Source organism: Gossypium hirsutum, chromosome D13 (genome assembly GCF_007990345.1).
Source record: "Gossypium hirsutum isolate 1008001.06 chromosome D13, Gossypium_hirsutum_v2.1, whole genome shotgun sequence".
Taxonomy (NCBI): domain Eukaryota; kingdom Viridiplantae; phylum Streptophyta; class Magnoliopsida; order Malvales; family Malvaceae; genus Gossypium; species Gossypium hirsutum.
The window spans coordinates 739,021-765,129 of record NC_053449.1 but is presented as its reverse complement, the minus strand read 5'-3'; the positions used below and the strand labels follow the sequence as shown (position 1 = coordinate 765,129).

The window sequence follows — 26,109 nt, the reverse complement described above, 5'->3', positions numbered from 1 at the left end:
ATACAACCCATCCAACCTAATTCAACTCTAGCATCTTCGTGGTTTAACAGATATTTTTCATTGTAATTAGGGTATCTATCACCGACAACAATGATAATTCTCTTATCACGAGTGTTCTCATATAAACGATTGCTCATGATAAGTATATCTACACCTTAACATGAAGAAAAACAATTCCGATTACATAATTATAAAATGAAGTGAACAAGCATCACACCCCACCTCGTGGTGAATAAGCATATCTACACCTTAGCATCCACTGTTGACATGCTGTGCAATGTATAATGGTTATAGTGTTAGGTGTATTGGGTAAAATAAGCATCAAAATTCATTTTAAGCCCATTTGTGCAGTACCCACGTAAAAGGGAAAGTCCCATACGTATATAGGCCTAAATTAAATATTAAATTATATTAAAAAATTAAAAATTATTTTTAAATGTTTCTTACAAATTACAATTATATCTGCGTTTTTTTCTTTTTTGATAACTCGGATGGGGCATAAGATTGCTCGGTATTGAATCCGAGCTCTTATGTCTCATAATATAATGTTTTTGTTAGATTAAGAAGTTATTGAAAGTTGTCGTAAATTAATTTATATAAATAAATTATTAATTAAATACTTATTTAATTATTAATAGTTAAGGGTGAGTTCGGTTTAATTCAGTCTGAGTATTTTGAAATTTTTAACCATCTTTAATAATTTAATTCAATTCGGTTTTCAATTTTTCCATACTAATTTTGGGTTTTGATTTTTTGCGCTTATTTTGAAAATTAAACTTTTTATGACTTTTTTTAGATTATTTGACGAAATATCAAAGTCCTTTCATAAATATTTCTAAAAAGTTAATAATTATTCATGTCAATAAAAATTAATCAATAACTCTTATATGATTGTTTTTGAAAAATATTTTTATAGAGAAATTCTAAGCTATTCTTATTATTTTAAATGTAAAATATTTGTTTAACATCATAAAAAATTTAAATTAAATAAAAATAGAATTCAATTTAATTCAGTTAACTACGATTTTTTAACTTGTATTAATTTATATCCCAAACACCTCGGATCGATTTTCGATTTTTTAACTTGTATTAATATATATATATCAAACAATTATTTGAGTAAAAATTAAAAATATTCCACTACTTAGGAAAATGATACTAATATTTAAGGATTTGTTGTCGTTGTTATTATTTATATTATTATTTAAGTTTTTAATTAAATTGGTGTCACGAGTTAATGAAACATCAATTCGGTTAAGAAAATTGCAAAAATATCTTTTTATAATTAAAATAATTTATATAATTCGAGGTGCATTTTATTTTTATTGTATTTTATTTTTAAACTAACCTTCATGTTTTAAATATGTACTTTCCATGCATACGCAAGTGATAAGATTTTTAATTATTATTATTGCCTTTAAATAAATTTCTAATCCAATAACATATTAGGTTATAAAATTGAAATTAAAACATTCTTTCATCTCACAGATATCACCTTGTCTTGAAATTTAAAATTTTTAATGTTGGGATCAACAAGGGACGAGATACGTAGGAGGATGTGGTGGTGCTAATGGAATTGGCCAGTTCACCTAGTGAGAGCGGAGAGTGCTAGGAATTAAGCAAAGGGGTTGAGAATGCAAAGGAAAGATATGAGAGCAATATGGTGGCTACATATAGAGGAGGTTCTGTGTTTGGTGGTACTAACGAGGTGAACTTGTAAGTATCTTTGTAATGGAATGCATTCTATCAAAGAAAAAGGAAGTGACTATCTTGCAAGGATGATCGACTAGGACCCTTTCAAAGTGGTTAGACCCACGGGGGGTTTGGTGGCCTAAAGAGTCTTGTTCAAAACAGAAGAGTAGGTGCCAAACGAAAACTTTTCGTAGAAAGTAAGTGACTATCTCGCAAGGATGATCGACTAGGACTCTTTCAAAGAAAAAGGAAGGTCGACTAGAACCAAGCCTTCTAAGCCACTTTATCTCTTGGTGACTAGTCGATCGACACTAATCGAAGAGATATTCCTCAAATGTCCTGTTGTTTTGTCACGTATCCAAAGTCGAAAGAAGGCATAACAAAAATAATAATGATCTCAAAAATGAATTATTAGCATTAATTATTATAAAGAAAAACTATCGAATTACTAATTATTATAAATAATTATTATTTTAATAATTTTTTTATAAATAATTCTCTTAAAAATTAATTAAATGTTTGATTTCCTCAAGATCTAATCCATCTACTGTTTTACAAACAATAGCAATTATGACTAAAAGTAGTCATCGATAATATGTTACTGCAACTAGTTAGGGTTGACATTTCCAATATATATATAATAACTTAAACTAAAGGTGACTTTGGATATGCGTTTAACTTTATTTTTGTCACGCGTTATAGTATCTAATCTCACCATCATTACTGTGTTTACACTAATCACAGGTAAACATACCGCTCCTCCAAAGTGTTCTAAATTCATTAATTTTTTTTTTGATAAATTGTAACATGAAACTCTTATCATTGAGTTAAAAAATTATAGCGATTTTATATTGAATCATTGATGTGATGCTTATATTATTATTATTTAATTATTTTTATATTATTTAATAAAAATATCTTCCAATTTGATGTTTAAAAAATAATTAAAATATTAGTTGGAGATGCTTTTATTTTCCAATATTTTACTACAACGAGATGCAGGACCAGTTTCATTCATTGGTCACTTTCTGTCTTCTTTTCTCTTTGAAACAACTGGTTTTTTACAATAGGAAATAAAGGAAGAATCTTTGACCCAACTTGAAATTTTCATACATAAAATACTTCTTTTCTTCACTCTTTCTAAAGTTCAAACGATGGCTTCGACTCATAAAACAAGCACGTTGTTTTCCTTTTCTCTAAATATTTCTTGACCATAAACAAAATTCTTTTGGTTCTTCTTTTTGGTTCGATCGAAAGGTCATTTATACTTGATATTGGAAGTATATGATTTGTTTCAAGGATTTTTGAAATTTGATCTTAAAGGTGAGATGTTTGCTTGAGAATTTGATTTGATTTTGATTCAAAGGTCGTCGAACCATAAAAATAATCTATTATATAAAAAATATTTTAAAAATATTAACTCCGTTAAACAATAAATAACAAATTTTAAACAGCAAATGTTAACTATATTGAAACTTGACCTTATTTGATTCATTTTAATAGTACAAAGATAAATTGCACCCAAAGTCATTAAATTATTAGTAAATTTACGTTTTAGTTACTCAACTTCAAAAAGTTATAAAATGGTCTTTAAATTATGTGAAAGTTTTTATTTAAATCATTGGGCTGTTAAAATTTTTTTTAAAGTCTAACTAACAAGCTCTAAGACGATTCAATGATTGGTACGATTGATCAGTACTCAATAACAAGTAGAAATATATATTTTAAATCCAAGTTGATATGACGATTAGTATCGAAAATTGGAAAAGGATGTTGTTTGAATTTTGGTTCACAAGTTCGTAACATTCAAAACTGAATGAAAACTTTCAATTAGTATAAACGATACGATCATAAAAGATCATACTACAATCATTTTAAAAGTCCAAAATTTTATAAAAAAATTTAAATAATTGAACCATCAATTTAACTTTTAATATTCAATTAAAAGAAATCTCGAATTTTATCGTAAGAAATCCCTACACCAAGATTAACAAAAGAAAAGTGGGGAGATGTTGAGATCATGCTTCCATCATGCATAAACGTCACCTTTACTTTTTGTCACCATTTAAAGTAAGTTCTCATCAATTTCTCCCCTCATTCCTCACATTTTCCTCCCCCTTTCATTTCCTTCCTTATCTCCATTTTCTTGATATCTTGCATATATACATAAACACATGCATTTACTGCATTCATAGCAGCAAAAAAGACCAAGAAAAAAACCAAACCATGGGTACACTTTCAGCTTGGTCAGAAAATTTATCAACCAAGAAGAAGAAAAAGGTGATAAAACAACTTGTTGAAGGCCAAGATTATGCCAACCAGCTTCAAATCCTTCTCAACAACAACAATTACAACCCTTCTCAACAACAACAAACTGAACATCATCTCTCATCAACTAAAGATCAGCTTGTAGACAAGATCTTGTCATCTTTCAACCAAACACTTGCTGAGTTAACATCAGTTAATGTTTCTTCTTCCCACAACCAAACAGGTTCTAACGATGACCAACTGGTAAAGTCTGAAGATTGTAGTGAGAGCCGCCGGCCGAGACCTAAGGGCAAGAGAGGCTGTTACAAGAGAAAGTATATATACATTAGTTTCCTTTGTTAATGTTTTTAAATGTTGGATTGTAATTTCTTACATGGATTGTAATGGAAATGGGGCTTATTGCAGGAGGGCAGAACAAGCACGGACAGTTGTTTCAGATACAACGCAAGATGGTCATGGTTGGAGGAAATATGGACAAAAAGATATCCTCAATTCTAAACACCCAAGGTAATATATTATATTATTTTTATTTTTATTTTATTCATTTTATTTCTCTGTTTTGTTTTGTAATTAATGAAACAAATGCACCGACAGTTAAAAAGTTAGGATTTGTAATGATGAAATTTATAATTGATGCTTTGAGGGTATATAAAAAAAATATTACAATGGGTGGTTTGTTTTTTAAAAAAATGTAATAACGATATTTATTTTAAAAATATAATTTTTTTTTCTTTTAAATCATTCGCATTCTTGGAGTTTGAGATTTCATTTCAACACGTATAATTAAAAAAATTGATTAAAAAAATTATCTATTTAGTCTTAATTTAATTGATATTGGTATTGTTGTCAAGAGGATGTAAGTTTGATTACGCTTCAGCATATTATCCTCCTATTTAATGGTTGGGAAGAGACTATGGGTAGTTTTAGGCATTGTATCAAAAAATAACAAATATGATAAGAATTTCTAATGAGATTAATGTTAAAAAAATATTAGCATGGGTGATTTTTTTTATATTTTTCATTATAACTACTATTATTTTAAGGATTATTATTTGATATATTAATGGTAAAATTATTTTAGTTCATTATTTATTTTAAATATCAATTAAGGACATATGGCTGCTTTTTAAAATCACTTATGGAATTAAAAATTTCACCTCCCGAACCCCATGTGTTGGCCAAATAATTAGGGTGTTCATTGTCTCAAGTGTATCCTGAGTTTGAGTCACACTAGTAGTGCTGTTGTTAGGACTTTATCCTCTTCTTGTAATTCACCAAAAAATTCACTTTTGGTATATCATATAATTATCCTTCTTAATAAGAAAGAGTAAATGTAAAAATTATTTAGGTTTTAAGATTTAAAGTTTCAAAATTTTATAAAAAATATTAAATTAAATTTTTAGATATCTCATAATTGTCTGTAACTCTAGATATTGTAAACAAAGTCCCAATATATCTTGTCTTGTAAGTAAATAAATGGAGTGAAAGAAACAGTTTAGTAAGAAAAGAAATGGAAAAGTGGCAAAAACTCAATGCTTGTGGAAATATCATGTGACACGTCTTAATCAAGACAAAGCACATCCCACATTAAAGGAAGTTCACTAACTCTTTTTGCTCCAATTAAAAACAGGAGTTACTTTAGATGCACTCACAAGTATGATCAAGGTTGTCGAGCCATCAAACAAGTTCAAAGATTAGAAGAGGATGGTTCCCAAATGTATCGAACCACTTACATTGGAGCCCACACTTGCAAGAATCATTCGTTCAAGGCTCCTTGGATCATGTCAGATTCTGAATTTAGGGGAACTTGCATGGCCCCGATTGAACGGCACGATGATCGACGTTCTAATTTGGCCCCGACAACTCCGGTCGTAAAGCAGGAAACGAAGGAAGAGATGTCTGGGACGCCGGACGATGTTACGGACTTGGATTCAGCCATGTGGAAGGATTTTATGGAGTTTGAATACTGCTCTGAGCCTGATGTGATGATCTCGAATGTGTATTCTTGCACTGGAATTAAGTTTCGAAATTTCGAAATGGATTTTGTGAATGGGTTTGAATTTGATGGAAGTGATGAGTGTGTGTTGTAACTATGCCTCTTTTCATATTCCATGTAATCAAATAAAGATCATTCTTGTTGAGGGATTTCCGACTCAAAATGCCGTTTGTCTGAAATCAACAGACTCATCAACAAATCAATTTTGCTCTTAGTTGGGGTTTTGTCTCTTAATTCTGATGAGAACTCAAGCAAAAGGAGGGGAGGCAAGCAGTCATTTCTAGCCCCTCTTAAAGCAATTTTTTAGCTTCATCCCTGGCAACGGGTTTAATAGAGCAGAAGTATTTGTGCCTAGTGTACGACCACCTATCAAAGAACTATGAACATTTGTGCTTGATAAGGTGTAAGACCGTACCCCACCACTTGATTTAACGACTTTTTAACACTTTATCATCGTGTGAGTCATGATTTTTGTTTTACCTCAACAATTGTTTTTTGAATTTTATTATGATGATATTAAAAACGATACTTTTTTTTTAATAATGCCTTGAACTATTCATAATCCCTCTCTATTTCATATATAGGAGGGTAATTAATGCGTTTCATCGTACTCAAATCTAAATCTTTCTATATTGACAATAATACCCATACTAATCGAATTAAGTTTCAATCGAGAAAAATATAGAGACTTAAAAAGATAAAAGCAATCCAAAGATTTTTCAATCGAAACATAATATGTTGGATTTGAACAGCCTAAAAAATGCTTGAATTCAATTAAAGCTGTTGCCGCCCGACAAACATTAACTTTCAAACTTTAACGTGCAAGAACATTAATGGAGAAACAAATGATGTGGGTCAGAGGTGTTCTAAATGCATTGATTCAATGTTCATTTGGCATTACAAGTTGCTAGGGACAAGACAAGAGACAATTGTTCATAAGAAACCAATATAGTACTATCTGAACAGATCAAACATTGCTTGCATGTTGATGGAGGATGGCTGAATTAGACCGGTTTAAACATCGATTCATTCATCCAAGTTCAAAATTATTTTATCAAATATGTGAAAAGATGTGAATATTCATTCGAATTAACATGGATTTCTAATTTTTAAAATTTGAGTTAATTATAAATTTGACTAAATTAAAAAGTACAATTTTATCATATACTAACTTATAATTTTATTGATTTCGAATAGGTAAAAGTGTAATTTTTCATTTTAAGGAAATAGGTCCTTATTAGCCCGCCTGATGCTATCTTTAAATATGAGTGGACCCAGAGCGGAACTAGAGGTGTTGACAATAGCTCCACCCTAAAATAAAAGATTTTCCTAAATCGAATCTAATCAAAGCATGCTCAAACTTGTACAAAGGAGCACAAAGAATAGGATAGTGCTTTCCTGAATTTTTTTTCCTAAAACAAAAGCTATGAAATGGAAACGTATGAAAAGGGGAAATGAAGAAATTATTGAAGGTTGTGAAAGGAAAGCCACAAGTTTAAAGGATATGAACCAACCTTTTTCTATGTCATCTCATGGGAGTTCGTGAATTTGTATTTCATTTTTGGGTTTTTTTTTATTTGAAAATAGTAATTTTTTTAAAGATGAATTTTATTGAATATCGCGACATTATTAGTAAATTTATATCATAGTCAATCAGTGTCAAAAATTATAAAATGTTACTGCATTATTTGAAAATTTTTATTGACAACCCAATGACTTAAATAATTTTTTTAAGTAGTTTAATGATTATTTTGTAATTTTTTAAAGTTAAATGATCAACACATAAACTTACTAATAGTTTAGTGACCTTGGGTATAGTTTACCCATTTATTATTATTTATTAACATAAGTACCTCTTAAAATAATGTGTTTTTAGGGATATCTCAACATTTATAAATCTCGAGTTCAATGAATATATTATGTTGACAATTTTTTTGTATTAGATTGGAATCAAGTAATTATTATGAAATGATTAGAGTACCTTCACATTGATGGAATTACGATAGATTTGGAGAATATGGATGGCTATCATACTATAGATTTGTGTTCGAGTTCAGAGCATAATTCAGCAATTAGATATGCCAACCGCGTTGCACGTTGATGTTAGTTTTGATGTTCCAAGCTTTTGCTATAACAATATTTAAGATAAATTTATATTTATATTTCCTAAGTCATCTGGAGAAAATAATTATTGAAAATTTTGTTAAACATTTTTAAAGCATTTCAAAGACTTGTAAAAGTACTTAAAAACATGTTTTAAATGTGATTTAATTTATCTATATTCTTTGAGTCAATCCAAAATGTTTTTAAATGTTTTAAACTTATTTTATATAAGTCTAGGATGTAGTATCGATACCCTATAATCTAGCTATATCGTTACAACTAAGTCAATAAGAATAATTGTGAAACTCTGGGGGACCTCTACCTATACATCATGTGCATTGTATCAATACAAGTCTACGTCTACCCATACATCTTATGAGTTGTATCAATACAAGTCTGCCTGTAATGCTTCCAACGACAAGAAATTATCCCCACGGCTATAAACAGTCTCAAACTTTTTCCTTGTTATATATACACATCAAGAACACTTCAAGGCACAAAAGAGTAGATATGTTAAGAACCTATAATAAGATTAATGTTAAAAAAGAAGTTAGCATGGGTGATTTTTTTTATATATATTTATTACTATTTTTTAAGGATTATTATTTGATATATTAATGGTAAAGTTGTTTTAATTCATTATTTATTTTAAATATCAATTAAAGACATATGACTCATTTTTAAAATCACGTGTGGAATTAAAAAATTCACCTCTTGAACTCTGTATGCTGGCGTAATGGTTAGGGTGCTTACCGTTTCAGGTGTGGCTTGGATTCGAGTCGTGTTAGTCGTGTTGCTGTTAAGATTTTACCTTCTTCTTGTAATTCACCAAAAATTTTACATCTTGCATATCAGATAATTATCCGTTCTTAATAAGAAAGTTTGTAGTTTAAATGTTAACTCTCTATATTTTAAGATTTAAAGTTTCAAAATTTTATAAGAAATATTAAATTAATTTTTTAGATATCTCATAATTGTCAGTAACTCTACAGATTGTAAACAAAGTCTTAATATATCTTGTCTTGTAAGTACATAAATGGAGTGAAAGAAACAATTTTTAGTAAGAAAAGAAATAGTAAAGTGGCAAAAACTCAATGCTTGTGGAAATATCTTGCGACATGTCTTAATCAAGACAAAGCGCATCCCACATTAAAGGAAGTTCACTAACTCCTAATGCTTCAATTAAAAACAGGAGTTACTTTAGATGCACTCACAGGTATGATCAAGGTTGTCGAGCCATCAAATAAGTTCAAAGATTAGAAGATGATGGCTCCAAATGTATCGAACCACTTACATCGGAGCCTACACTTCTACTCTATTAAACTCGTTGCCAGGGATGAAGTTTAAAATTTGTTTTAAGAGGGGTTAGAAGTGACTGCCTGCCTCCCCTCCCTCTGCATGCAACTTTCCTTTTTTTTTTTTTTTTTTTTTGAGATTGTGTAGTCGATTGGTATTTTTATACTAGTTTTCATTTTTTTTGATCAAGCAAAAACTTCAAGAGCGATAAAGAACTCAATGTGAAAAGAAAAATAACTCAAAAATGTTAAAAAGAAAAATAACTTCAAACAGGTTTCCATAGATTATGTAGAGGAAAATTTTGAAACTTGTGTGATTGGACTTTGGTGGTGATTGGATGGTGAGAAGGGAGGGAATATAATTCATTAATATGAGGATAATGTGCTTTATCGCACTCAAACCTATGTCCTTCTATATTGACAATAATACTCATACCAATTAAACTAAGACTCAATTGGTAAAAATGATATCAACTTAATAATATATATATATGCCAATGGGGTTGGATGAAATCAAAACCATGGAATTCAGAATGTTTAGCCATCCGTATTGCATTTGATCTTACGTGAGACAGGACAAGCGACAACATACTTGTTGGTATAAAACAAAATGGATAGAATTGAACAGATGAAACAATGTGCAAGTGGAGGAGAATTATTAGAGCCCAAACTTGGACAAGAAGTAACCTACCGAATAGGGTACTGCTTTTGCAAACCCCCCTAATATCTGTAAAAGTAAAGAGGATAGTTGGCTGCAACTGCAAAGCTATGAAAGGAAGGCCACAAATTCAAACAAAACCAACCTTTTATCACCTCATCTTATGCATGTAAAATTGATTTTTTTTTAAATTGAGTTAATTAAATCAAATTATTCAATTTTAAAATTAAAATTTAATTTATTTTACTTGACGGTTTTCAAATATATATAATTTTCTAATTTGATTTTGCTCAAATTCTTATAATTTAATTTGATTAAATTCGAAATTTATTTCACTTACTAAAAGAAATTAACTTAAAAATTAATTGATTAAATAATCTTCATTATTTCTTTTCATTAGATTCTCCTACATTTATTTTATCATTCCCATGAATTATTAAAGACAAGGTCTCTTCATGAGTGCTAAGTGTAATAATAAACTTAGTCTTAGTATTTGAAAGATTCAATGTTTATATCTTTTAGTGGAGCCTATCATTACTGTTTTAAAATGGGGTTTAAATGTGGCCTGCCTGCTTTTCGGTGTCTTCTTTAAAATGGGTTGCACCAGTTCCCAGCAAAAATTACAGGGACAGAACAATGAAAAAAAAAAATTTGGTCTTTGATGTTGCAGCTAAGGAATCACTTGTCTGCAATTGCCAGTAAAATGAACTGGATTTAGATTCGGATTGCATTGTATTTCCACAAGAAGTTTGGCAGCAATTAGAATACATATGAAATTCAATGATATATTATATTTAAGAGTGGTGATGGGCAACATTCATACATCACAATCCCCATGTTTGCTATTTTGGTTTTTGCTTTTTTCATCACCCTTTGGGGCAACAATCATTTACCAAATACCAAAGCTTCAAAATCATTTAATTCATATATTTTAATTTGATCATATATGAATGTTTTTCATATAATACGTTGTGTTGTATTGCAGGTCAATCTGTGTATCACATTCATGTCCACCTCCTTGGAGGGCGCCAAATGAGCTGGCCTCCAGGCTAAATAAAGAAGTTATAGTTGATATAGGTATTTCATGATAGTGTGCATTGTATGTTTTATGGCCTTGCTGATAACTTCAATAACGAAAGCCGACATGTGGGCTTTCATCGATGATCAATGAAGTACGCTCTTGAATAGGGAAAACCTTGTGAAATGCATTGCTTGGAATCTCAACGGGGCCTGTTTAAAGTTCCCCAACTTGATGCCTATTTAACTGGTTTTCAGTGCATCAGAAATATGAAGTCTTAGGTCTCTGACCAAGATCTTACTTGAGAGATGAAATTTGTTAGTAGAGCAGCTGCACTTAATAATAGACATAACAAACTGTTTGAAAATTTTCTACATCTTTCTCTGCATTGTTTTTACTTTTTAGCAAGAGTTGTTAATTCATGTGGGATAAATTAGACCTATCTGAGTGAGATTAATGTGGATTAAACTTAAAGCTAATTCAGCAGGCACAATTATGCATGTGTATATAATAAAACCCTGTTTAGTTAACAATGGAAGTTCAATAAAACCCTATTTGGTTAACAATGGAAGTTTAATGACTTCCTGGCGAATGTCAAATATCCAGTATGCCCTCGAGTTTCAGCAGATGGCCGGGCCATGATCACCGGAGAACTTGCATTGTCCCCCACACTTGCTTCCCTTGAAGGCTGCCTCCTCTTGCGTGGAGGGCACGCAGTGGAATTACCATCATCGACCTTCGAGTGATCCATTTTCCATTCATGGACTTCATACGTTCGGAGCAGTATTTCAAAGGTCCGTATATCTGTGCATATTACAATCAAAGTTCATGATGCTTTTAAAAAAAAAACTGCTTGAACAAGATAGGACAACTCGTTTCTAATATGTTACCTGTAAAGCCAGATCTAAGAATTTCACATGAACGTTGCACTTGTTCAATGCACGGTGAGAAGGAACACAGAGTTCCATCTTGCTTCAACATGTTTCGAGCTGAAGGAATGGCTAGCCAAGGTTGCGGGAGGTCCAAAAATACGGAATCAGCCAACCCAAAAAACTGATCAGGAAATCCCTCACCCTGAATATCTCGGACTCCCACAGTGATTAAAGTGTTTATTCCAGTCCTCTCGAAATCCTCTCTGTTGAAGGAGTGAAAAATCGTAAAACATTCCTTCTTTTGCAAACCAACACATAGAAGAATCAAAGAAAAAAAAAACAACCATCCTTGGATCTTTCTATTATCAATTAGACAAACAGAAACCATATAATGGGATAAAATATGCATCATAAATGAGTCCTAAGCAAGGTTCCATGAAAGCAACAGAATGTCGATCAAAGAATACATGAACCTAAACAGACTTCTGAAATCTACCTAGAATTCAAGCTCAACCTAAGCAGTTACTAAAATCATATTTCATGACTCGAATCTTTGAAACCAAAATTTCATAACAATGCACTCAACAATGAAACTAATAAAGATCTGTAAACCGAGACAATTAGAGACAATTAAATATCACGGCAACAAAATTTAGATCTATGAAGACATCAACTCGAGATAACCCAGAATTCAAGTTCAACCTAAGCAGTTACTATATCATATTTCATCACAATGCACTTTTGCAAACGATAAACATTAAGACTTACCTAGCTGAGGCAGCCCTCTGTTCATGGAAATCAAAGGTATACACATGTCCCGTTGGAGCCACAGCCCTTGCAAACGATGTTGTTAATGAGCCACTACCGGTCCCAGATTCAAGAACCAAACAACCCGGAACTACTTCCAAGTACATAATCACAAAGCTAATATCCGCAATATAAAGAATCTGAGTCCTATGACTAAGAACCAAAGTCCATAACTCCGGTGTCGGAGCCAATAGGTAAACGAATCCACCTTTGTTGCTGAAAACTTTGGAACCAAATGGCTTCCCGATCCAATCTGAATGTTTAAATACACCGAAACGATTTTGAAGAATCGAATTCTCACACACTTTAACAGCTTTCATAGTATCATGCCTCTCATATACAATAATCAAATCTCCATCTCTAATGCAACGATTGAAAGATATCTTCGTCGAGGAATCCATAAGCAACATACTAAAAAGATGGAAACACATTCAATTGAATACACAGCTGAAGTTGGACTAATATGCAATTTCTGTACCAAAATTTACTCCCAAAACAAAAATATTTACCGCATACCCAAAGTACTATTAAGAATAAACTTTCATCTATAATACGAGGAAGACCCTAATTCATTAAAATATATATGTATATAAATAGGAAAAGAGTGTAAGATGAATGACACTAAAACAAAAAGCACCAGACCGAGTTCTGACATTAAACCCCACTGAAAAATAAGTAAAGAAGCAGTGATCTGAAAACTAAAACAGAGATGAAAAAGGCAAAGACAAACTTGTTCTAAAGTTGAAAACCCAAAAAACAAAAAAACCCGCTGAAATAGAAAAAGAAGCAGTGATCTGAAAACTAAAAAAGAGATGAAAAAAGCAAAGATAAACTTGTTCTAAAGTTGAAAACCCAAAAAACAAAAAAAAACCCACTGAAATAGAAGTAGATAAGCATAGATCAGAAAACTAAAAAGGACATGAAAAGGAAAAGACAAAGTTGAAGTAAAGATTCGTACCTGAAGTGACTCTCAGTTGCTCTCACCAAAATTCTATTCCTGTTGTCCTGGGTGCGTGTTTTTGCCTTTTCGGCCTATAGTGAAATTTTTTGCTTCTAATTGACTGACTTTTTAACCTGTTAATATTAAAAAATATTTAAAAATTCAAATATATATATATATAAATCATAAAAATTAATATAAAATACATATAAATTGTGATATTTAAAATTTTAATATTTTTATTAAAAATAACAATTTAACACTAAATTTAACTTAAAAAATAAAAAAGACCAATTTGAAAAAAAATGTAAATACTAAATGTCAAATTTATTATTACCTATATATTTTTAATTTTACTAACCATTCATAAATAATTTTATTGTTAGAAAATTATATCTAAAAATATAAAAGAGAAAATAACCTAAAATTTTGAATTAAAAAGGGAAATGGATATTTATAATTTTTAATTTGAACTGATACATATTAAATTGCATCAAACCTGATATTTTGGTTATGGTGGATCTGATTTTCGTTTATTAATTAAATAAAGTTGAAACTAATTCAATAAACTTTTCCTGCAAAAAGTTATAACTTGTATAATTAATTCTTTTAAAGTGGAAATTCAAAGCAGATTGTACTATTTTACAATTGTGAAGGAATCCCCTAGGTGAGAATTGACTAGGGAGAGCTAAAGAGGGCTCTTCTCCTATCCGTCACTACCCCAAAATCGAAGATTTTTTTAACTTTAATTAAGGAAATGAGTTATTTTTAGGAGAGAGTAAATCACAGGGACAGAAAAATGACAATAAAATTTTGGGATGTTGCAGATGAGGAATCACTTGTCTGCAATTGCCAGTAAAATGAACTGGATTTAGACTCGGATTGCATTGTATTTCCACAAGAAGTTGAGTTCAACTTTGGCAGCAATTAGAATACATAAGAAATTCGATGATATATTATATTTAAGAGTGGTGATGGGCAACATTCATACATCACAATCCCCATGTTTGCTATTTTGGTTTTTGCTTTTTTCATCACCCTTTGGGACAACAATCATTTACCAAATACCAAAGCTTCAAAATCTTGTGGACTTTCGGATTCTATTTCAGTCTCTCCCTCCTTAGCCTCTCCATTTCTTTGGCCATTTCCCAATGTTCCTTTGACAAACTGGTTTCTCCGAAACTTGACGATATGAGCCGAGCCATCGTCAACCATCTACATATCATAAATATATTCAACTCATTTTTAAGTTCAATGCAACATCAAAACGTATAATGTCTGCTGCTAATACAGCATGATCAAAGCTTTGTTACTTACCTGCTAAAATCTCGACTTCCCAAGCTCCGATCCATTTGTCTTGCTGCAACCAAATCATCTTCTACCACCTGCAAGCCACACATCCATAAGAAAGGGCAATGCAAGTGTTCAGCCGACAAATGCACAAAACCAAGTCATACCTTCTGTATTTCTGATCCAATGGAATGTGGTAATGATCTAACAGTAGCCAAGTACCATCTCCAAGCTTCTAGTGCCTCAGCAACTGGCATTTCAGTGGATTCAAGACAAGAAGGTTGAAAAGGTACAATAACATCAGCAGGAACAATATTAGATTTCCCCTCCGAGAAGATAAGTAACTGGACATCCGTTGCCATTTCCACTTTATAGTATTGAAAGTCATACTCCACCTGAAACACGCATATTTCAATTTTTAGTCACTTCAAACTGAGATCAGACCAGTATTACTCCGGTATACTTCCAATATATAGAACAAAATCAAAACCTAACATGCACACATTTTCCAATAAACAAAGTGGCAACTTACTTTTTGAAACTCGATGAGATTTTTCAGCAACTTTGTATTCTCAATTCCAGTAGAATTGAGGCTTCCTGATTCTAGTCGGGTCTCGTCTACCATCAAGTGTGAGCCCTCGGGTAGCTGAAGAACGCCAGGAACCAATCTAAAACACAAAGTGAAGCTAATATAAATATTGAAAATTTGATGGTTACTAGATGCTTTCTTAATGCTTGCAGGCATTAACTTTCCCTAGTTGCAGGGATATGAATAAAAGGGATACCTGTTGGCTTGATAATCCTTTTTCGGGGCAAGCGAGGCAATGTTCAGATATTCCAGTGTGAGAGGCATGCAATTCGTGAATGGTAGGAGGTTTTTGAATGTATCACTAAGTCGAGTACCAAACACAGATACACTTTCTTTGTTTAAACCTGTTAGATTGAGTGACAGCTTCCCCACTGCAACATCATCTACTCGAGCATGAACCTGCACAACCAATCTTATCACTTTCTCGCAATCTAAGATGGGAGTTGAAAGTAATAGTTTTCAACAAAACATAAGATTTTTACCTTGGACAGAAGATGCAACAACACGAAATGAGCAGCTACCTCATCATTTCCAAGAACAGCCGTAAGATGCCTGAACAGAGCTTCCCTTGTCTCTTTCACCAAATGTGGCTTTGGCTGTAAGAATGAAGATTAAAAGCACATGAGAAACCAATAGACGACTGAACTACAACTAGTCAGCGTGAGGGAAAGTGCATGATCAATAAATTTCTCCTATAATTTACCTCTATTATTGGGGAACCTGGCAGAAAGTCCTGCACTGCAAGCTTCCTATGTATAAGACAGTGCAAGCGAGGGACCTGCAACAGGAACGAGTGGGAAGACCGAACAAGACCAGAAATCAAACCAATTTATTACAAAAAGGCATCATTAACTTGTACAGCATGTCAAGATACAAATATCCCAACAATTGTTCATTTTAGTAGTCATTTTATGCAATAAATTCGTCCAAAAAACTTCAGTTTCATTACCAAAAAAATTTTAACTGATCCCAAAACAACCTGTGCTGATAATGAAGCCACAAATATTTAACAGCTAGAAGCAGATAAATACCTTATTAGGGGGCAAATGGACCAGGGCATCATCATAGAAACTATTTGATAACTCATCATTGTCATCTTTCTCAACTGCAAGCTCTGAATCAAAAGTGAGGACCCCAATAAATTCAAAAACATCATTCAGCTTCAATTCTGATTCTGGAGAATCATATATCTGCATTATCAGAACAGAAAATAATCAAACTTGGTTGAAAAGGGAAGAATAAAAACATTCATTTATAGACCATTTCGGTAGATCTGGACGTATAATGGAAAAATATGATATGAAGGGGTTTACCTTGACTAGGCAAGGAAGGTTATCTTCGTCAACAGATTGAAATGTACTTGTGATAGAAGAAGAGCTTGTAGTTTTAGTATCCCTGGATTGTGAAGGGGAAGGAAGTCCATCTTCTCTCTAAAAAAAATGGAAAAAAAAATCTGGTAAGTACAATCGTCCTTCTGAAATGGCATGCAAGATAACATTAAGAAAAAGGGACAAGAAGCAAAATTCAACTGACAATCCCAAAACACTCCTCGTACTCCTGAGAAATGTGAAATTCGGCCTCCAGTTCTAGTTTTACTAAATGTGGTAATTGAAGCCACAAATTTAGTCTAATTCAAAGACACTTAATATGCTGATGTCACAAACTAATGTCAAGCACAAGACAAAAAGGCAAAACCTCATATTCTATTCCATTTTCTTTCAACCACTCAATTCCGGTAAAAGAAATTTGTATGTTTCAACATTGCAAAAATCCCTAAAAGCAAATTGTGTAACAATGTGAAAAACAAGTTAAGATAAGGGAATATTCACTAAGGTTTGAGAACGTTCTCGAATGCTCAGTAAAAACATGTGAATTTCATGGGATCATCCATGGCAATTAGCAAGGGACCAAGAAGACATACTGCTCCAACTACAACAATAATGACAACGCAGTATACCGTTGAATGCAGTGATCTTTAAGCTCATATGATCAACCAAAAATCAAACATCATACCACAGTCTTCGATCATAAAAGCTAAAGTATTTATTGGATATCGACAACAATGGAACTAAATATTTGGGTTTCTTACCATCTTCTTGGTAATTGGAGAGCTTTTAATCTCATCATCAGGAACCTGAAATATACAGCATCCATGTTTAGGTAGGCAAACTACAAATACATTAAAACCCAGTACTAAAGGAACCAAATAACTAGGCATTGTTCTTGAGGAGTTCTAAATGTTCTAACCAAACAACTTGACTTAAACATACCATACCCTTCACTAGAAACATTTTCACCTAACCAAGTATATAACCAAAATGCTAACTAGTTTAGGGCAAAAACAAACACAAATTATAGGCAAGATCATCACCTCATTTTCAGAACACATAGTATAGAAACTAGCCTATTCTTATGATTGTGTCAAGCTATGTTGCTTAGACTCTATTGTCCGAATCATTGACATCGAGATATGTACTCCAAGGATTTCCAAACATGGAAAACCTTAGAAAAGTCTAACCATTCATGTGCCTGATATAGGGACAGCGTCAAGGGGGGGAAGGCAGGGGCCCTGCCCCTCCTCCCAAATGGAAAATTATTATTTTAGTCACTTGAACCATTAAAATTATAAGTTATTTTAATGGTAAAAATACACTTTACCCCCTCTCCAAAGATGAAAAATTTATAGTTTAATCCCTTAAATTCTAAAAAAAACAAGCATATACAAAGATAAAATTGTACTTTGACCCCTTTAAAATTTTATAATTTAATTTTGAACCTCCAAAAATAAACTTCCTGCTTCGTCAATGACCATATACATACCTGAACACGACACTCAAAACCAAGTCCAAGTAACACAAGTTAAAACAATGAGAAACAATGAAAAGAACATACATACATATTTATATATGTATATAAACGGTAGAGGTAGCAAGACCAACCAAATCCATGGGATCATTATCTTCGTCATCCATCCTACGCCGCTTCTCCCTGGTTTGAGATGACCAATTAGGTTCCATTTCACTAGAAGGTTCAGTCCATGAATTCTGTCCTGGGACCTGAAGAAAGGATTAAAATCACAACTAGTGAACAATGCAACAATGGAGTATAAAACAACTTTAAACCATGATTTTTCCATCAATTGATCAACATTTAAACACTAATCCCTAAAACCCAAAACCCTAAAAAAGTTAAAAGTAGAAGAGAACTAACAGGAACACAGTAGAGCAAGCGGCGTTCCCAAATACACATATCAGGAGAGGAACCCATTGGGTATTGAGAAACATCCATGAATTTGTTGGTCCGCCATAAATTTCCATCCTTGTAAGCGCCGGCATAGAATTCATTTCCCAACATGTCTTGGATCATACCACGGTAACGGACAAGACTGTTGGGTTGAACCCATCTTAATGTTTTGGGATTAAGGATGGGAACCTGGGAAAGCCCTGATTCTTGGAAGAGGAAGTGGCGGAAGAGTTCAAGGGCACCCCAATCTTTGCCGTTAAAGGCGGAGGGATGGGTCGAAGGAGTCTCCAATTCTGACCCTATTGCCTTCTCGAATGCTAATCGGACGGCTCCTAGGGGATTCGCCAAGCAATCGTACGGTGGACCTCCCATCTCTCTATCTCTCACTCTCTCTGTTTGGCCGATTGGCTTGAGGGATTCTCAGTTCCCGCGTTAAAAGGGAGAAGGTAGGTGGGTTTTCCCGCCAGTTCTTCCCGCCATTTCGGCAAGCGAGGGCCTGAGGGTAACCATGTTTATAACAGTCCAAATATTGGTGGAGCTTGGCCCACGTAATGAAGAAGGAAGATGGGCTAGAGGACATTCCACTGTGTTTAATTTTCAACGATCTTTTTACAGCCAAACCATCAAGCCATACTCGGATCGGTTGGATTGAAAAATCATTATTTTTTCAAAAAAAAATATAAAATTAAAATTTCGATTTAACTATCAATTTAATTAATTTTTAAATTTATTTACCATCTAAAAGTACATATTTTTAATAAAATATTTTTCAATTAAATGATAAATATATTAAAATAATTTAATAATAAATAATGTATTGTGAGTGGAGGGATAATAATAAATAATGAGGTGAAACTTGCATTATTTAATCACAAATATTTTATCATGTTCATTATAAGAGTTCGCATTATAATTTAATTATAAAAAATATATATTTTTATTAATTTTTAAAAAATAAAATGGGCTGACAATTGGGTTTGGCCCGGTATGAAAACATTTTCTTTAATGCTTTTATTTTGTCATGGGCTCGAAAATAAATTCTAAAATCAATTAAGTTTTGGTTGAAAAGTGCGATCAATTGAATTCTTAATACAAAAGTAATAATTAATTGAACTTTTGAAATTGTCATTTCCGTTAAGACTCCTGACAAACTGTTAATGTTAACATGGCGAGTGTCGAGCAGGTGGCACGACAATTGACGTAAATGGCTTAATTAATTTTTAATTATTTTAGAAGAACTTAATTGTCTTTTAGGGATTATATAAAAATCTCAAGAAATTATACATGTTTTTAAAATATTAAAATACGACGGAAATGCTAAAAAATTATATAAAATATTTAAGATAAAAAAAACAAAAATATTAAAATTATCATAAATATCAAATTTTAAGATTAAATGTTACTTTATTCCTTATATAAATTATAAAAATATATTATACATTTTTTTTATAATCAATCTCTTCTAACAATGTAAATTCAAGTAAAAGTATCATGAAAGTTTTTTTACTAGGAATCAGATTGTATTTTACCCATTTACTCAAAAAATGAGCAAATAGTCCCTATACATTAAATTAGAGAGCACACTAATCATTTCAGTTAAAATTTTTATTTATTTCTAATGCTAACAACTGGTATGGCTAACGGAATAACTAGACAGTTACACATGGCATACCATGTTTACCTCATATCGACATACAAAGACTAATTTTTAATAGTAGAAATAGATAACTTTACTTGTGAAATTATTAATAATGCATACTAGTGACAACTCAACAACTAACCAAGTGCAGAGATGTGGCACTGATTTGAACACACCATCAAAACCGTTAATATGTTACAATAATATTGACTATATTCCCACTAAAGTCAAATCAAAATCCTACCCAACTTTTCATTTTCTTTTGCATTATAGTCCTTAGGAACTGTCTTTTTGCCGCTCAAGAGACAAAAGGTAAAGTTGCTCTTTATTCATATATTAGTCCCTATACTTTGCGAAAGTTATAAATTTAATTCATATATTTTAATTTGACTATGTACTTTTCAGTTTTTGAAATTTCAGTCCCCACCAAACGATAACTATTAAATTCATTAAGTCGTGTTATTTCTAAACTATGATACTCCAAACATATATTATCATGTGTAATGCTATGTCAATTTGTTATTTCCATATATTACTTACTAAAAATTCAGTTAATGGATTAACCACTGTGATTTGTGTTCAAGGTTGAAATTTCATAACACAACAAGTATAAGGACTTAGAATGATCCAATTAGAGAATATGAACCAAATCTTCAACTATACACATAGTACAATACTAGTAATTGAATTTAACTACTACTGTTTAGGTTAGGACTAAAATTTCAAGATTCGAAAAATATAAGAACTAAATTCAGAACTTTCGTAAAATATAGGGACTAATAGTAAAATTTAAACTTTTTTCATATTCCCAAAAAATTCCTCTTATTTTTCAATTAAGGGATTTTATATTTTTCTTATATTAACAAATTAAAAAAAATTATAATTTTAGGTTAATTTTTTTAGCAACCCATTGAAACAAGGGAAAAAGGACTTAATAGGCTTGATTTGAGTTGATTAACTTAATCAAACTATATATAAAAAATCATTGATATTGTTGATACACGATATCAACGAAAATGAAATAAGAGGAAATGGGAAAAGAAATAGAGCAAAAAAGATCGAAAATAGGGTCTCAATCATCCCCCACAAGAGAGTATACATCACTCATTCTTGATTTCTGTTGATATTGTGTATCAATATATATATATATAATACAAACCAGATAAACCCACTATTCACCACAAATTTATTCCATTCACCCTCACAAATCACATTAATGTATCCATCATAAAAGCATGCATATTCAATTACAATAATCCCTATACATACACATAATATATATCACTTCAAATTTCACTAATGTTTCACTGATGTGACATGATTAAAACAAAAATCTATAAATAAACCATATATATGAATTAGAAGAAAATCATGCATGGCAGTACCCTTTACATATACATATATATATCTATATATATATATATATCAATGACCAATTCCTGGGCTTGGAACATCACCTTGCCTTCTATAGAAATCATTGTAATCATAATCACTTGGGATGCTTGGCACTTCACCTGGGTAATCTTGCTCCATCTCCAATACCTTTCTTGTTCTTGCTTTTGTGGGTTTCACCTTCATCATCTCAGCATCTGCCATGGATTGTGAGCTTATCATCATCATCAATAGAAGCAATAACAATGCAAAACCCAGCAAAAAACTGGGTTTTTTGAGCTCTTTCATCGCCATAATTTTCACAAGCTTTTGAAGAAAGTTGAGATATATATATATATATACCCAACTCAGTGACTTTATAAGGAGCACACACCATTGCTTGGTGGAGAGGTTCATGATTATGGTTAATGAAGATTATAAAATAGTATTTGTTTTGAATTCATGAAAAGAAGTAGGGTCGGAGTATGGAATGATAAAAAGATCAATTTGAATTTTGTATCACTTTTGCTTTTTTGTTTTTGGGTAAATTACACTCACGGTTATTAAATTATTAGTAAATTTCAAATTAGTCACCAAACTATTCGAAAGTTTTCATTTAAGTCAACCTTCTTTGTTTTGCACCGTCTACATCAATTGAAAGCTCCCCCTCATTTTCTCTTCTATAGTTCAGCTTCTTTTCATGAAACAGCATTGAACATAACGAATGTGTGAATCAAAATCCAAACAACGATATTCAACATTGATCATCAGATTGATTTTGATATAATGTATTTTCTTCTACTTGTTGAATCGTCAATTGGAGCTTGTTTGCTAGGTGTTTTTTTATTAATAAAACTTAACAACTCGGTGAATCAAATAAAAACTTCTGAATGGTTTAATGATTATTTTATAATTTTTGAAATTATATAACCAAAATGTAAATTTATTAATAGTTTAATAACTTCGAGTGTAATTTACCCTATTTTTTAATTTTTTTTGGTAAATGTGAAATTGTATTTATTTAGTTTATGTGAAGAAGATTATCACATATGCCTACTATCATGACTCATGAGTGCTTGTTGTCTTTTGACTACAGCACATCCATGACATGATAAGTGCACCTCAAGAACACACGAGAAAAATGACTTGACATATCCCATTTTGTAAATCTACTTTCAATAATTCGGTATTGTTCTCGATCGAGTTTTTATCTTCTAAATTTACCAAAAATCTCAATTGATTAATAGAGTGAGAGCATTTCACAATGTTTGAAAAAAAAATCATGATAAATTGAAGAGTTTGAATCGATTCCATAAACTAGAGCTAACTCAAGTAGTAGCATACTTCCCATCAATGACTAGAGGTATAGTTAAAAGGTTAAACAGTAATCTTGGTACTCCTTTAACTAAAGGGTAAAATAACCGTTTTAGTCCATTTTAATTAGGAATTATTCAAAATTTAACTTCAGAGAGATATCAAATTTGATATATAACTATTACTAAAAACAAAAAGCTATATAGATAACATCATTATATATGTATATATATATGGTGCTTAAAAAGCTGATATGCATGGCAAAATAGGATAAAACTGGCTGCAGGCGTGACAAAACTAATCATAATCTCTATCTCTAATGTCTCCTTATTTTGGTTGTCTTTCAGTCCTATATGTTTATTGAGGCTTTCAAAAATGGTTGCACAACCTATTCCTCGTAAATTTAATTCTTCATATTTACAATTTTCTTTTAAAAGTTTAGAGTAGGTTTGGATTGGCAGTGGGGTGCTGCGCATTGTGTTTAGCTTACTTTTTATCTTACGCTACAGTATCGTTACAGTATCTTATCTCATCGCCACCGTTGTTTTTACACTAACCGCAGGAAAACGCACTGCCCATCCAAATCCACCCTTAATCTTTATTTTTTTTAAGTTAAAGTTAACCAATTTTTCAGAAAAAGAGACAAATTGTTTTTTTTTAACGAAAAATATAGACTAAAAAATGTTGGCATGGCAACTGGTGTGGCAGTTCACATGTATTTCATGCTGACATGTAGATACGGTTAGGTCAACAAATAATTTAAAATTTATAAAAATAAAAAAATTCAAAAAAAAACATAAAGTACACGTAGATTACTATTCAGGCTACTATGTTTAAAAATTTAATATTTTTAATCAATATTTTCATTACAAAAAAAAAATTAATTCTACTCTTTTTAAAAAGTTAACGGTCAAAATTAGTTCTTTTTAAAAGATTAAAAGCTAAATTAATAAAAAAATGTAAACATTTTACTACTTAAGACAGGGAATATTGCCTTAATCATCAAAGCTATATATGTAGTATAGATTTGGCAACCTTATTATATGGTTGGTCCCTTTGTTGTGAATAACAGTAACATTTATTCAAAATCACTTATTTTGTAACACATAATTAAGGAAGTTTTTCATTAAAAATTAAACTAAAAGCACAATTGCATAAGCTTCTTATGGAATAATACTTTCAATATTATCACATTTACTTGAAAATAATAATAATAAAATTTCATCAAATGTCCCTATTCAGACTTTAAATTGGTCCTTAAATTTCAAAACTTTTTATTTGAGTCTTCAAAGTATTAGTATTATATCAATCAAGTTTTTTCATTAGCCTAGACTACAGTTTAGGGTGCCAAATGCCAATTCAAATCCAACATGAAATATTTATGAAACATGCGTACCAAGTTGTAAACACGCGTGTTATCACTTATCAGATGGACGGCTTTAACAAGAAGTGTTAAAAGCAAAGGCAATGCCATTAAAATGAGGAGGTTTACTTTTAAACTTGTCAAATTCAAGTTATTCATGTGTTTGTAGACATTTGCTTACAATTTGACCTACATGTTTTTAAATATATGCTATGCCAAATTTGAGCTAGCATTAAACATCTAAGCTAATGACTAGGCTGATGGAAAAACTTCGCTGATATGATATTAATACTTTGAGGATCCAATTAGAAAATTTTGAAAATTTGAAACATTGGGATCAACCTAAAATCTAGATATTTATAGGTAAAAAAGTATTGAGGATCTGTGGGGATTAGATGTAGATTATAAAAGGGTTGTTTAACCCTTAAAACGTGTGTAGCAGAAAACCTCTTATATGGTTGTTTTTCAACATTAGTGAATTTTTCCTCCTCTACCCATGGTTTTTCCTGATAAAGATTTTCCACGTAAAATCCGTGTGTTATTATTTTTCTTTCCTATTGCTATGCAATCATTCCTACTGCCATTATCAACGTATAATATACACAAAGAAAGGTTTGAAGCCTTTGCAATTGATTATTTGTTCATTCAAGGCATGAACTAGACTCATTGATATACTTTCCTAACCATGATACCTACAATTTTTGAATATCTAATCCCTCATGTAGATGACAATATATATAGAACTTAGCATTGTGGTTGCAGAAAATCAAGGACGAGTCCATTAAAGACACAGAACAATGTGATATTTTCTAAAAAGGGCCAAAAGTTTGACAAGTTAAAAGCAAGCAATCAATTACTACAAACATAAGTCTCCATTCATGACATCCATTCCAAAAGGATTCAAGAAGTGGAGCCTTCCCACTTGCAAAGAAAAGAAAAGGATAAGAAAATGTAAATGATTCCCAAAGGAAAAAGGAAAATCCCAAATATTTCAATTACAACTTTAGAAAATTAAACCCATCTACTTACCTAAAATGAAATGGTTTAAAAAGCTAATCAAGGGAATGAAACTTCATCACTTGATTAGCTATTTAGTTGAAAATACTTTATTTCCATTGACAACTTTTGAGGTTTACGTGTAAAAGGTGAAAAGATTAAGTTTGTAGAAGTAGTGACTTCCAATATGGCTATGTTAACAGAGGTGAAACCAAAACAAATATTTAGGGGTCGAAATTAAGTTACATATTTTTATGAGGGCTGAAATGTAATTTAACAGTTCTATTAGCTTATAGTTTATAATTGTTAAAGGATTAAATTAAAATTTTATCATTTGGGGGAAAAGTAAGAATTTACTATGAACTAACATGTAATTTTTCATTTGAAGGGGTCAAAGCCCTTACCAGCCCTCCTATCGCTGACCTTGCTTGTTAATAGAATTTTGCTTATCCAAATTCAATTTCAATCATAAAATTTGAATGCTTCATTGTAGACAACTCGTTATTACTTTTCAAAGCATAGAATGAGGCTCTCTAGTTGACACCTAAAGAATTGAAGTTCAAATTCTGATAGAGAAAGGATTGTATGAAACATTGATATTATCATTTTCCAATAGTTTAATGCCACATCAGTTTCATCCTAAATTTCAAGATTT

The 26,109-nt window shown here is 31.5% G+C and overlaps 4 protein-coding genes across 7 annotated transcripts; 1 reads left to right on the top strand and 3 right to left on the bottom strand.

The window, feature by feature from the left end:
* The first annotated feature begins 3,898 nt into the window (after positions 1–3,898).
* Positions 3,899–6,075, top strand: LOC107940464 (probable WRKY transcription factor 54). Its single transcript, NM_001327435.1, is given in 3 exon segments — positions 3,899–4,274; positions 4,366–4,467; positions 5,591–6,075. Coding segments are annotated over 3 exon segments (918 nt in total). The 5' UTR covers positions 3,899–3,918; the 3' UTR covers positions 6,051–6,075.
* Positions 6,076–10,778: 4,703 nt separating this feature from the next.
* On the bottom strand, positions 10,779–19,252 carry LOC107940484 (mini-chromosome maintenance complex-binding protein). Of its 3 annotated transcripts, XR_001695459.2 has the most exons (13): positions 18,739–19,252; positions 18,468–18,584; positions 17,618–17,662; positions 16,842–16,958; positions 16,560–16,718; positions 16,232–16,306; positions 16,011–16,124; positions 15,725–15,927; positions 15,472–15,607; positions 15,107–15,334; positions 14,967–15,034; positions 14,688–14,864; positions 10,779–10,882 (listed from the first exon to the last, which is right to left on the bottom strand). XR_001695459.2 is itself a non-coding variant. In XM_016873915.2 (12 exons), the coding sequence occupies exons 1-12, from the start codon at positions 18,870–18,872 to the stop codon at positions 14,750–14,752; spliced, it is 1,554 nt and encodes a 517-aa protein (XP_016729404.2). In that variant the 5' UTR covers positions 18,873–19,252; the 3' UTR covers positions 14,506–14,749. The 3 variants fall into 3 exon arrangements, 2 of the variants coding, with proteins under 2 accessions (XP_016729404.2, XP_016729403.2); XM_016873915.2 differs by lacking the exon at positions 10,779–10,882 and having other exon boundaries at positions 14,506–14,864; positions 18,425–18,584; XM_016873914.2 differs by lacking the exon at positions 10,779–10,882 and having other exon boundaries at positions 14,506–14,864.
* LOC107940485 (tRNA (adenine(58)-N(1))-methyltransferase catalytic subunit TRMT61A) lies at positions 11,510–13,816 on the bottom strand. 2 transcript variants are annotated; one of them, XM_016873917.2, is made up of 4 exons: positions 13,668–13,816; positions 12,671–13,120; positions 11,921–12,165; positions 11,510–11,834 (listed from the first exon to the last, which is right to left on the bottom strand). In XM_016873917.2, exons 2-4 carry the CDS (start codon positions 13,117–13,119, stop codon positions 11,590–11,592), a joined length of 939 nt encoding a protein of 312 aa, XP_016729406.1. In that variant the 5' UTR covers position 13,120; positions 13,668–13,816; the 3' UTR covers positions 11,510–11,589. The 2 variants fall into 2 exon arrangements, with proteins under 2 accessions (XP_016729406.1, XP_040965775.1); XM_041109841.1 differs by having other exon boundaries at positions 12,671–13,757.
* Positions 19,253–21,835: 2,583 nt separating the features above from the next.
* On the bottom strand, positions 21,836–22,096 carry LOC107940472 (precursor of CEP15). Its single transcript, XM_016873901.1, has one exon. The coding sequence runs from the start codon at positions 22,094–22,096 to the stop codon at positions 21,836–21,838; it is 261 nt and encodes an 86-aa protein (XP_016729390.1).
* Positions 22,097–26,109: the final 4,013 nt, after the last annotated feature.